The sequence below is a fragment of the Branchiostoma lanceolatum genome, chromosome 18 (genome assembly GCF_035083965.1).
Source record: "Branchiostoma lanceolatum isolate klBraLanc5 chromosome 18, klBraLanc5.hap2, whole genome shotgun sequence".
Classification (NCBI taxonomy): domain Eukaryota; kingdom Metazoa; phylum Chordata; class Leptocardii; order Amphioxiformes; family Branchiostomatidae; genus Branchiostoma; species Branchiostoma lanceolatum.
Genome location: NC_089739.1, coordinates 15,341,526 through 15,355,758, shown reverse-complemented (window position 1 = coordinate 15,355,758; position 14,233 = coordinate 15,341,526). Strand labels below are relative to the sequence as shown.

The following is a 14,233-nucleotide window of genomic DNA, read 5'->3' as shown; positions in this document are numbered from 1 at the left end:
TTTTATATTTGTGGTACAATACACTCTGGAGATGGAGGCACTCTTGATTAAATTAGAGGAACTGAAGACTGAAAACTCAAAACTAAGTGATAAAATGGATGAAATGAAATCAGAGATGAAAAGAATGGGTGACAGTGTGAGCTTGCACGATGATAAACTAAAGGAACAGGCTCGCTATATAGCTGAACTACAAGCGAAGATTGAGTTGTTAGAAACGCGACAGTTTGACAGCGAACAGTACTCCCGTAAAAACTGCCTGCGTGTATGGGGTCTCCCGAGTAACTATGACAACAAAGAGATCCTTGGAAAATTCTTGGAGTTTGCAAAGTCTACTCTGAAAGTTGATATGTCCATGCGGGATATTGACAACATTCATTATCTTGGGAAGGGTACTGGCCGACATGTTATTGTTAAGTTTTCTACATTCCTGGCTAAAAGGAAAGTATATGAAGCCAGAAGAGTGCTTAAGGGTGTTAGGAATGAAGATGGTCAGTTCATCTCGCTGCGACCTGATCTGTCCCCTGCCAGCAGAATTTTATTGGCGCAAGCAAAGCAGTTGGTGTCGTCCGATGGCAAGGACAACAAGCCTTTTTCTTCTGTATGGGTGACTGTAGAGGGGAAAATATGGGCTACACGGGGAGATAAACGTCTACACCTGACCGGACCACAGGATCTTGATTACGTGCCGGCTGGCACAGCTGGGGAAAATTCCATACTGCGCAGAAAGACCGGCGCGAAGCGCTTGGCGTCTACCTCACCTGAGTCGCGACCAGACATGAAACGCGTTAATGTCTTTGAACAGTTACCGGCGGACGAAACCTGTCCCTGAAACTATTATAGAAAACTTTCGTGATTATGTGACTGACTCTGAGTTTGATTGATGAGTTTGTTTCCAGAACATTCAAGCTTATATGACTTACTTTGAGTTGGATGGATGAGTTTGTTCCAGAACTTTCGGGTTTACATGACTGACTCTGAGCTTGATTGATGAGTTTTGTTCCAGAACTTTTGTGATTATGTGACTGATTCTGAGTTTACTTTTGTGATTATGTGACTGACTCTGAGTCTGACTGATGAGTTTGTTCCAGAACTTTCGTGATTACATGACTGACTCTGAGTTTGAGTGATGAGTTTGTTCCAGAACTTTCGTGATTACATTACTTACTCTGAGCTTGATTGATTAATTTTTTCCAGAACTTTTGTGATTATATGACTGACTCTGTGGTTGATTGATGAGTTTGATCCTTATCTCGTGTTATTACATGACTGACTCGGAGGTGGATTGTTGATTTAGTTTCAGAATTAAAAGGACAACTTCTGAATCTTCCACTGTCTGTAGAAAGTCAGTTTGAGTTGGATTATTCTTATGTTTTTGAGTTAACTTCATATCTGGTAAGGGAATCTGTGAATATGAGAGGAAGGTCGATTTTGTGTTGAATTTAGAATCTGAGTTCAAGTTTTGTTTTGATTTGACTTTATCTTATATATTACTGACATTTATGACATTGTGTTTGAATTTTGAAACTGATTATTGTTTGTTTTGGAGCTTACTCCACATATCAGTTTGCAATGGTTTATATTTTTCATTTAAGGATGGTTGTACGTAGTTGGTTGGACTACTGGAATTTTTGGTCTTAACAAAAGAATGTTCTGTTGTGTATTTTTTGTTTTCATTCATGGCACACTGTATCCCGTCTTTATATGTTTAAGGTTGAATGTGTTTGAGTTCATATACATTATGTTATCATCATTTACGAGAACCCCTTATCATTCCAGTATTGACAAAAACTGCTTTTTTACTGTTTATTTTGCTTTTTGCGGTCGTCTTCCCCTGTTTGATTTCTTCGGTATATCTTTTCTACTTTCCAGCTTTGATGACATTATCAAAAGTAAATATATGTAGTTTTAATTGTAACGGGTTAGGTGACCGCAAAAAGCGAAACGAAATATTTGCATGGTTAACGGACAAACCATATAATATATGTTGTTTACAAGAAACCCACTGTACCGCAAAACAAGAAGATCTTTGGCAATCAGAATGGGGGGCCCCGGTTTTATTTAGCCACGGACTTAGTAATAGTAGAGGCGTTTTAATCTTATTTAAGAAGAATATTTCCTATACCATCCACCAGACCCTGAGCGATGACTCAGGGCGGTGGATGGTTTTAGATATCACTATAGATTCTACTCGTTTTTGTTTGGCCAATATTTATGCCCCTAACTCTGATGACCCAGACTTCTTCTATAACCTTGAAACAACAATACACAATCACATAGCGTCAGATCTAAATACTATTATTGTTGGTGATTTTAATACTATATTGAACCCGGAGATTGACAGAGCTGGGCATCACGCTGCAGTTTATCACCCTAAGTGTCGTACAGCAATTAATTCTTTATGTGCTAATTTAGATTTACATGATATTTATAGATATTATCACCCCAGAACAACACGTTATACTTGGAGACGGAGGCACCAGGCCAGTAGAATTGACTATTTTTTAACTTCTTTTTCCTTAACTTCTGCTATAGGTAACGCTTGTGTAGAGGATAGTTTAAGGTCGGACCATTCGCTCATTGGTCTCACTGTTACCACTTCTACTATACCTCGCGGACGTGGGTATTGGAGGCTGAACCAGGATTTGTTATACGATAAAACTTTTATAAAGGAAACCTCAGAATTCATAACAGATTTTTTCCATTTCAATGTTAATTCTGCTAGTCCACACGTTGTGTGGGAAGCTTTTAAATGTGCGGTTCGCGGACATATTATTAAATTTTCTTCATGGAAAGCTAAACAAAATAAAGATACTGTATTTTCTCTCTCTGGGGAGATCGACAAACTGCAAAAAGTATTAGATACACATTTTAACTCAGACACCTTTCAAATATTACAAAATAAAAAACAGCAATTAGAATTACTATACCAAACTAAATCCAGTAACATGATCAGAAGGGGGAGGGCCAAGTGGATGGAACACGGGGAAAATGTACAAAACTCTTTTTGAATCTTATAAATAGAGGAAACATGCGGAAGAATGTAACTAAACTCGTTACGGCTGAGGGATTGGTCATGACCGACCCTCAAGATATTTTAATCGAACAAGTTAAGTTTTTTTCCGACCTTTATTCTTTCAAAGAATCTCCGATGTCTTTAGAGAGCGATACGTTTAAATATTTTTTTCCCGACCCACCCCATGTCTCTGTATCTATTGATCAACGAGACAGCTGTGAAGGGGAAATTACAGAGAAAGAACTCAAAGAATCCATAGAGTCATTTTCATCTGGAAAAGCACCGGGATTAGACGGCCTACCTGTTGATTTTTATAGAGTTTTCTTTAAGTATCTTAAGAAACCCATGCTTGACTCCTTTAACTTTTCTTATCGAACGGGGCATTTAACCGACACCCAAAAATCCGGTCTTATTACTCTTTTACTAAAGCAAGACTCCACGGGACAGGATAAAGACCCGTCTCACATTAAAAACTGGCGCCCCTTGACATTGTTGAACTGTGATTCGCGTATTCTTTCCAAATGTATAGCCCTGCGTATTAAACAAATAATTCCTAATTTAATATCATATGATCAGACTGGTTTCTTACAAGGGAGGTGCATTTGTGACAATATACGTCGGATTTTAGAAATTATAGAATATTATGAACGTAATGATTTACCTGGTTTAATTTTTGTTGCAGATTTTGAAAAAGCATTTGGCACTATTAGACTTGATTTTATTTTTAAAACACTCGAATACTTTGGCTTTGGTGCGGGATTGATTGATTGGATAAGAGTTTTGTATAAAGATATAAGTAGTAAGGTAATCAATTATGGACATATTTCCCACCCCTTCATCCTCTCCCGTGGAGTTCGCCAAGGCTGTCCTCTTTCACCTTATTTGTTTATTTTAGGAGTAGAACTTTTAGCTAATAAGATAAGAAATAATATTGGAATAGAAGGATTAACTACGTATGGTATAGAGTCTAAAATCTCTCAATATGCCGATGATTCTAATTTCCCCCTGGCCCCGAAACTCGGTTCCCTCTACTCATTAGTTAAAGATTTAGAAGATTACTCTTTATTATCTGGTTTAATTCCAAATTTCGATAAATGTAAAATAAAACGTATAGGTTCTTTAAAGGGTACACATTTCTATCTTCCTTGTCCCTTGCCAATTCAATGGACAGACGGCCCCATCGACCTTTTGGGAATTCATATTCCTGTACAATTTTCGGATATAATTAGTATAAACTTTGATAGGAAATTCACTAAGATCGATAAACTTTTATTTCCTTGGAAGACAAAGACTTTAACACTCATGGGTAAAGTTACTTTAATAAACACACTTATTGTATCACAATTTATATATTTACTTAGCTCGCTTCCGTCCCCACCGCCTGATTTTTTTGTCAAATATGAAAAGAAAATATTTCGATTTCTATGGGGAGGTGGGCCGGAGCGAGTTAGTAGAAAGTCTATTTACAGTGCTTATGAACAGGGGGGACTGAAGCTAAGAAACTTGCGGTCTGTTGATCTCACACTAAAAGCCTCTTGGATTCCTAAGCTACAGTTAAACAGAGAATGGTTCTGTTCCAAGTTTTTATTTATGTCTTGTTCATGGTTACGGACTTCCTTGTTCCCCTTTGTACAACTTTCTGTCCGTGATTTTGATAATTTTATGGGTAAGAATCCGCCAATAACTTCCTTTTTCAGACAGGTCATACAATATTGGTTGCGCTTCCAACTCCGACCCCCAGAGGGTGTGGACGAGGTCAAACAACAGCTTCTCTGTTTGAACTCGAATATATGTATTGGTCAAAAACCATTCTTTTCCACAGCTTTTGATACTGGGGGTGTTCGATTTCTTAATGATATATTGGATTTAGAAAATAGATTTCTTTCTTATGAAAATTTCATTCTAAAATTTGGGGATATGTGTACAAAATTACAATACAATCAGTTAATTTCTGCTATACCAGCTCACTGGAAAGCATTACTAAAGAAAGCATCTCATATCTTACAAGTTTGCATGCCCATTTGTAGAGACACAACTTGGCTTAGAAAAAAACTCATCAATAAACATTTGTACCTTTTTTTTATCAACGATGACAAGGTTTGTGAACCGTCGTATAGAATACAACTGTCTTGGGAGGAACTTTTTAACACTCCTATCCCATGGAGACAAGTTTACTGCTTACCTTATAAGCTCACAATTGATACTTATACAAGGATGTTTCAGTTTAAGACGCTTTTTAAATTCTTAACAGTAAATAAAACACTATACACCTGGGGCCTGGTAGACTCCCCTCTATGTAGTCTGTGTCATGAAGAGGAGGAAACAACCATACATTCATTTTCGAATTGTAGAATTGTAGCTAATTTCTAGGCTGAAGTGGAGGGTTGGTTTTTTAACTTGACAAAGATAAAGTTACATATGAATGCTTTCAATACTGTCCTTGGTGATCTAAGCGACCGATGCCCTGTTCTGTCAAATCTTATTATTCTATTAGGTAAATGTTATATACATGTATTTAGATATCGTAAAATACATGTGGATTTATCTGGTTTTATTCCATTTGTTTCCTACTTTCAAAAATTAGAATTCATTATTGCCCAACGCAAAAATAAGATTCAGAAACACATTGGGAAGTGGGGGAAACTGCATATTGTTCTATCTAGTTAATTTCCGTTATTTTCCTGTACAATGATAGGGGTTCTCTCGGCATTTTATGATCATACTCTTTTCTTCTTGGATTTTAAGTTTCAGTTTTGTTGTCACACATGTGCCTTTATTTTCTGTATGTTTGCCATGATTGAAAATTAGGCGGCCGCCATGGGCAAGGACTGTGCTCTGTGCGGTCCCAATTCGTGGCGGTCGCGGTCGCGTTGGACAGGTGGTCGCCTTGGGCAGGCAGCTTAATGCTTGTGCCTATGGAGAAAATTTTCGGGACCGAGAAAAAGCGGTCGCCATGGCCAGGTGGTCGCGTTGAAAAGGTGGTCGCCTAGGCAGGTTTGACTGTATATATATATATATATATATATATATATATATATATATATATATATATATATATATATATATATATATATATATATATATATATATATATATATATATATATATATATATATATATATATATATATATATATATATATATATATATATATATATATATATATATATATATATATATATATATATATATATATATATATATATATATATATATATATATATATATATATATATATATATATATATATATATATATATTCACATGGCTGTGGTACATGTGGTTATAACTGCAATAAAGGTGTTTAAATCGGGATTTTTAACTTCGGTGCAGTCGAATGGAATGTGCATTAATCCAAGGTGCAATTAAGTTGCTTATGCTGTATATAATTGCCTTCGCCGTAGGCAGAAGGGTATATTTTTGGTCGGGATTTGTGGAATGATGGTGTTGGCGATATAACTCTTGATGCCATGTACGGATATTGGTGATTTTTGGCAGGTAAGTTTATGTTGGGAAGACAAAGATCAAGTTCCAAGATGGGTCCTGTGGGGGGTTCCTTTGGTGCTGCAGTGGACCTTTTGTGTTTGTTGGTTTGTTTGTTTGTTTCTTGGTGGCATAACTCGAGAGAAATCAAATGGATCGTGATAAAATTTAGTAGGTTGTTGGGGGTCGAGGAAACGAAGGTCAAGTTCGAAGATGGGTCTTCTGGGGGGTTCCTACGGTACTACATCTAAAGTTTGGAGGGGGATACCTCAAGGGTTTTGTGGATCTTAAATGTTTTGGAATCTTAATTGTTGTGGATCTTAATTGTTTTGTGGATCTCAATTGTTTTGTGGATCTTAATATATATATATGTTAATCATCCATAACTGATGTCCTATCATGATTAAGGAAAGTTTCTAAATGCGCTGCATTCTATGAGAACCCTATCATGGAATGCAGAGGACTTACAAACTTTCCTCATTGATTATGCAAATTAGAACTTATTTCCATAATTGATATCTGTCAATATTCCTCTCTTTCTCAGTTACATGTGCCACATATTTGAGAGCCCCAATATGAAATGCGGTGGATTTGTAAACTTTCCCCATTGATTATGCAAATTGATTTGATTTGATTAGCATATTATTATCGAAATCATCACTTAGGCTATCTATACACAAGAAATATTGACGATCCGTCAACATCCTTTTGAGTTAAGTCTGTCCAACTCTGAAATAACATTGGCCCCTGCAGTTCCCAAAGGCCGCTATATTAAAGTGGCCCAAACCTACACGACTTTCTTCCAAAGAGGTATCTACGACTCAAAAAACACGATCATAGCATGTCCAGAACACGAGATATCAAGTTCCGCTGCAGTACCTTAGAAAGTTGCTAGACCTACCCACACACTAAATATCAATACAATCCAGTCAGGCCTTCTCGAGTTAAGGTGGTCTTCTACATACATACATACACACACACACACACACACACACACACACACACACACACACACACACACACACACATACATATATATATATATATATATATACACATACACATACACATACACACACACACACACACACACATATAAACGCTACCAAAAATATAACCTTCTTGGCAAAGGCCTGGTTTGCCCGCATGCTCGTTTTCGATGCTGTGTTTCAGGTATTCCAGAAAAATTACATAACTGAACATGAATAAAGCCCACAACAGCGCGAGGATACAGCAATATATATCCCTAAGCTGTTAACGCTAACGTTACTACTTAGTCGTATGTGCGTCACGGTTGTGTTTAAACAAGCAGCAATCACAACCGTGAGGTAAATTCTATGATGTCTGTTTGCGGTCAGAAACTTGCGGAAGTTCATCTGCTGTATACGTATCGAGGGTAGCGTCTTTCCCGTTCTGTTACAAGACCTCACAACTGAACCACAGCGGGTGGCCCACATACGTACAACGCTTCCCACCGGTGTGTGTCGGGGGAAGGGGGGGGGGAGTATGTAACAAAACTTGACTAATCGTATGGTAGATGTCGCACGACAGGTGTCGTACGGTACCTCATTTTGCCTGTGTACATCGGGACTGAGGCACGAGACTATGCCTGTGGTGTATCATAGCTTATGGTCGCTTTGGGCTTCTTTATGTGCTTAAATGAACAACAGGAATGTATAGTTAGCTGTACTGGGCTTTGCCACATACCCAACTCGGCCAAGGAAGGGGAGACATCGAAGTCCTGCAGTAGACTGGGCCGCACAGGCTTGGCTGCTAGATATATGTCTGCCTGAACATTCGATGGAAAACACATACAGTGTAGCAAATTTGAAGATCATTTACTTCTAGGTAGCAATAGTTTGGTTGAGCCAAAAATTTGAACCCAGGAAGTCTCCTGGAGCAGATGGAATTGCTGTGAGTGTGCAAAGGCGTAATTACATTACTGTTGAAACAGGACCCTGAGATTCGCGTAGATAATGACATTACTGTGCACTATCGATACAGCTGTTTTTGGTTACATTCGACCATTATAAGGCAATGTTGATTTGGAATATATAGATGACATCCTTTGGGATCAAACGCACAAGAGGAAGATGGGAAGACCAGATCTTCGATAGAAGGGCTGGGGGTCACCAGAAATGACTGGAGGGTCTACTCTGAGAATAGACCAGCCTGGCGAGCCCTATGTATGTCGGTAGCCGCCATTCATCAGTCACTGATGCCCGCGAACGATTCATTGATCCTCTGGAGACCAAACAATTTTGGCAAAAACGTTTGGCAAAAAAAAGTTACCTTCATCATGATAGGTCAGGAAGGTTGACAAAGCAAAACAAAACACACAATATGGTATGCCAAAATATGGGTTTTTCAAAATATGGGTTCTTCATTTTTGTTTTTACAAAACTTCTTCTTTAACTTTGGAATTGGCTTTGGCATCCTACGACATAAGGAACCGTTTTCCGAAACATTTTTTTTCAATTCACAGCAAGTATTTTCTGATTTTTCAGCTGCTTTTTACGATTTACAGTATGGCCAAAAGCTTGTTAAAGAAACGGGCGAAAATATCTATCTAATGCATTAATGAGCTAACACATGTCTAAGTCATTAAATCACTAGTAAGAGAATATTACTATTAGTAGTATTTCACTAGTGTACTGCTAAATTATTGTATTTATCATTTGTACGAATTTTGTTGTTTTTTTGCAATTCAATTTTGACGTTCTACGACATTAGGAACCGTTTTCCGAAACATTTTTTTTACAGTTCACAGCATGCATTTTCTCATTTTACGGCTGCTTTTACGATTTACCGATTTACAGTACGGCCGAGAACTTTTTTTGGGAAATGGACGAAAATTTATGCGCGCGCGGATGTCATCTATATAATTAAATGAACATGGCCTAAGTATTATTCAAGGTAACATAACACAGTATTTCTCCGCGACCCCCGTGGTCAATAGTAGTTCGGGTATGAAGTAGTGCGCCCCAAAACTTGACAAAAGTGTAGAGATTTTTCTGTGCATGTCAGCGAGGTGGAAACTGCAGTGAATTGTAGAGGAACACTTCAGCTTTGAGACAACATTTATGAGCGGGATTAGGATATTTGTTTCGGTCGGCGTAAATTTGCAACTGGGTATGGCTACCGTCAACTGCTGTGCGTCGGCTGAAGTATATGATGACCTCCGCCGGGGGTCAAATCAAAGTGGCTTTTAAAAGAGAACGAGCAGGCAAACTTTAGCTCTTTTTTATTCTTTAACGTACTGTTGTGAACAATAGTCACTATCATGAATGTTGATGAAGGTTAGACATCCAGGTAATAAGATACGCCAAAAATAATTACTCAAGCAACTGGATAAGATTTTGAAAATCTTATCCAGTTGCTTGAGTAATTATTTTTGGCGCACTATCATGAATGCTATGATAGAAAATCACTATAGCGATCCAATTCAGTGACCAATCAGTAGTTCACAGCTGTCAAGTGTTTTGACTTGAGGTAGTGAAAGGCACGAGTCTTAAAAGGATTGAAGGCGCCGTGCGCTAATGTGTTGGACCACACTGTCCGGGAGAGGTAGCAACTTCTTCAGGTCTGGTGGGCACTGGTTGGCGTGTATCTTGTAGAGTAAGGCTGTAGCGGCCACCTGACGTCTGTGGTGAAGTTACGGGATGCTAAGTTCGAGTCTGGCCTGTTGTTCGCTCACACCGATGATGCAGTATGCTTTTCCCTGGATGGAGTCCAGGAGCCTTAGTGAGGTGCTAGGGGCACTCATCCAGCACAGTGATGTATATTCCATGATGCTGTGCACCTGTGCCTTGAACAATGTCGCTCTTCCTTGAGCTTGTGGGCAACTCGCCTCAAAGCTCTAAGCCTCTGACCCGCTCTAGCTGTAATGTTGGGGATGTATTTGGTCCATGTGAGCTTACTGTCAATTGTTACCCCTAGTATTTCCAGCTCGTCTTTTTCAGCCAGTTTTGTGTTGCCAAAGAAGAGGTCTGTCTTAGTTGGGCACCTCTCGCGAGAGATGGTCATGGCTTTAAAGTTGTGTGTTCAAAGGCCACTTTCCATTTGTCTGCCCAACATCTCATTCTTTCTAGGTCTCTGTTCAAGCTGGCAGTAGTTGTGCTACTGTCGTTTGTTGTTCTGATTACACAGTACAGAGTAGAGTCATCTGCATACAGGTATAGGGGGTTCTCACATTCATCTCCAAGACCATCAATGTAAACTGAGAACAGCAGTGGTCCCAGGATGGAGCCTTGAGGAACAGAAGCATTGATAGGTGTGGTAGTTGATGACTGGCTGGATAGGACTACTTTCATGGAACGATTGAGGAGATCCAGGTCAGCAACTTGCCAGCGATACCCTTGCTCTTGAATTGAGTTTTGAGCACAGCCCATTGTGCCACACTTTATCAAAGGCACCCTTGATGTCCAGGGCTATGAGGCGGACTTCATACCCTCTGTCCAGTGCATTGGACCAATGCTGGGAAAGGATGGGGAGAATGTCAGCTATGCTGTGATGGGGTCTGAATCCGAACTGCCTGTCTGATGAGATGAGCTGGTTCTGCAGTAGGTACTTCTGGAGTTGGGCCTGTACCGCTGCCTCCATGACTTTGCTTATGTTGCTGAGGAGTGAGATCGGACGGTACATTTTCACATATGTTGTAGATTGTACCCTGAAGTACATATTCGATTCTTGTAATTTCCTTGTGCACCCTGCCATATATTTTGAGGCGTCGAAACCTTCTCACGTTGGGTCCTAAACAATGTAAATCCCTATAGGCGAAATACTGTGTTCTGCTACCTCAATGAAGATAGACGTTTGTGCAAAATATACACCCTTCTGATGTTAGTGAGAGAAAGTATGAGACAGACTCTACTCATTCCATGCAGTCGGTACGTCTTATAGATAGATTGATGCAATTAATTATGTTTTGGACATGTCAACAAATCGTTTTGCCGTGATAAAGCCAATATAGTTAGTCAACATAAATCGACGTAATTAACATACTAGAATTGAAGTGGTGGAATCCGTCGAAGGCAAGAAACAAGTTTAACTTACTCTGCTTTTGAATGCTTCTCGCTTTAGAGCAGCAGTACCGGAGGTTTGATTCAGGTAAACGTCAACGGTGAACTTTCTTCTCAATGCAGCCATCTTCAATATATCCACGGCAAGGCCTTCGAACTGATGAACTCCAACGTATTTCAGGTAATCCTTCTTCAATACCACCCAGGGATACTTCTGAAAAGCAACAAAGCAACACCATCGCCATTGGTTGCTTATAAGGCTGTACCACGGGGTGGCCGGTATGACTTCCTGTAAGATCTGTTGAAAAACATGGTTGCCGTTTTAGTGTTCTTAAAGGGATACTCAACTTCAGAGGAGAGTGCCCTGGTTCTGCCCATAACATTTCTTGAATCCAAAAACGTAATGGTATCAGCAACTTGACTTTAAACTTGCACTAAGCAGCAGTGGCAGTATACAGCATCAATATTCTGATAATCCCCGAGTACCCTCCAGATAGATAACAGTCAGGTGTAACATATTACTACGCGTACAACCATTGGACAAAAGTCTACTGGGGTGCTCCTTGGATTGAGCTTAAAATTTCGTTTGTAATGTGTTTTTGCAACTTTTTTGGTCAACTTATAACCTTACTGATTTTATTTTCCTCTTACTTTGGGTCAAAAATTATGTGATCTGTCAATCATCCCATTGAAACCCATAGTAGATTCGAAAAAAAAGGCCTTCAGGAAAATGGAGTGCTCTTAGGAAAGCCCGATCTAAGCCCAATCTTGAAAATAATGTTCGTAGCATGTATGTGAATAATTATTCATCAATTTTCACTCTTAGTAACTTCTATTGCTTTAACCCACAAATTGACCTTGAGCTTCAGTGGCGTCGCGGTGGCGAAGTGGCAGGGTGTTTGGTCCCTGAACCCAGAGATACCGGGTTCGAATCCGGGGTCCCCTGATTTGTCCCGTTGACGTTGTACCATTGGGAAAGGCACTTTCCCCACTTTACTCAGGTGAGAATGAGTAGCTTCGGTTAGGGACGTCCCTCGGATAGGACGTTAAATGGAGGTCCCGTCTTTGAGGAGAGCCACACCTCAAGCACGTTAAAGAACCCAACACGCTTATCGATAAGAGTAGGGGTCCTTCCCGGTGTGTGTGGATCATATAAATCTGTCCGGATATGCAGCTACACTCCTACAAACCTGGTGTGTTACGTCTTGATGCGGTTTACCGGGTATGCAATACAAACAAACAAACAAACTGCCTGTATCTGAGAATATCGATAAACCTAAAGTGCATAATTGATCAAAAAAGACTATGATTCCGTAGTGGCGAATGATGGGAATTTCATTCTTGCGGCATTTTGATGTAAGGTATCGGACCGGATTTTTTTTAAAGATTTCGTATGTAGGCCGACACCCTTAGGCCGACGGGCTACAATGCAGTCAAGAAAAGTAGGAGAGAAAATGTAATCATATCGTCGAAAAGCGGTTTTCTGCTGCTTTCCGATTTATTCATCGGCATCGTCCGTTGTCCCTTTATTTTGGGTAAACCATAGCAAAATGTACGTTTTGGACCCGAAAATTATCATTTTTTTACATTTTTTTGATCGAACCTGCTTGGAAAAAATAAGTTTTCCTGAGGTCACGGCATATATGCTGAGAAAGCTTAATCAATGGTGTTTCTGAAGAATAAAAAAGTCATGTGATAACTTTTTCGCAATCTCAGATGACGCAAATTCGGTGAAAATGCACTAAAAACGCTGGTAGTTGGGTCATCAGGCGAAAAAAAACGCATCACCGTTGCCCAGACTAATACAAAAGAGACTTCGATAGCGAACCAACTTCACGACGCCCAAAAATACTACACCTCACGGGCTTTTCAGGAGATACAAAAAACCTATGCACAGCTAAAACCAACACCAAGCAATAGAGGGCAGAGATCAGGGTGACGACCATGCACTTCTGGCGGATTACCGTGTCATGACCCCAACCCTGGTCAGATTTGAACTCCGACGCGGAACCTTAATTTGCACATTATTACTTAAAATATGATTCCATCTTTCAGAAAGGTTTTACCTTATGTTCAACTTTGGCTTATCTGCGACTCTTACTTTTCCCACAGCAGAGGTTTAAATCAATCAATCAATCATTCGCAGGCATCAGTGCCTGATGCATGGCGGCTACAGACGTGCATGGGAAAAGCCATGGGAAAACACTGTGTTTTGAGGCTATCCTGCCAATGTACAGGCCTAAACAACGTTGCTTACTTGCTTATGTCGAGACCTTCCAGTCACGAGTCGAGATGGCAGCTCAAGTGTTTCGGTCCTTCATCGCCTGAAGCATACTATCCACTCCAAGTCCGGTGTCTTTCTTGAGAGTGTCTATAAAGGTTGCTGTGGGTCTTCCTGACCTCCTTTTCCAACAACGTTACAGTAGGGAAATTGATAAAAACATCAATTTTCAGGGCATCGCTTTTCACAAAACAGGTAGAACGGGATGGACAGCCTGCTCAGGCCCTTGGCTTGGAAATTACGCGGACTTTCCGTCGTTTTGGTGCTGCATATTGGCAGAAAAACCTCTTTAAAAGCTGGCGTCTGGTTCCCAAGGAAAACAGTAGGGGGTCACGTTTTAAGTTCGCAGCTTTTAACTGAAACGAAGAATATGTCAAATTTTGGTATAGATTGGTAGACCACAGGTAGCACATTCCGAATCAAACGTGTCTGACA

General features: G+C 39.8%; 1 protein-coding gene across 2 annotated transcripts in view; it reads right to left on the bottom strand.

Moving 5' to 3' along the window:
- LOC136423756 (glutamate receptor ionotropic, kainate 2-like) overlaps positions 1-14,233 on the bottom strand; it is a 90,199-nt gene that overhangs the window by 20,727 nt on the left and 55,239 nt on the right. For both annotated transcript variants that reach the window (XM_066412036.1, XM_066412035.1), the window contains exons 10-11: positions 11,552-11,731; positions 8,204-8,285 (exon numbers count right to left, since the gene is read on the bottom strand). In XM_066412036.1, the coding sequence (XP_066268133.1) occupies positions 8,204-8,285; positions 11,552-11,731 (262 nt within the window). The remainder of the gene's footprint in view (positions 1-8,203; positions 8,286-11,551; positions 11,732-14,233) is intronic.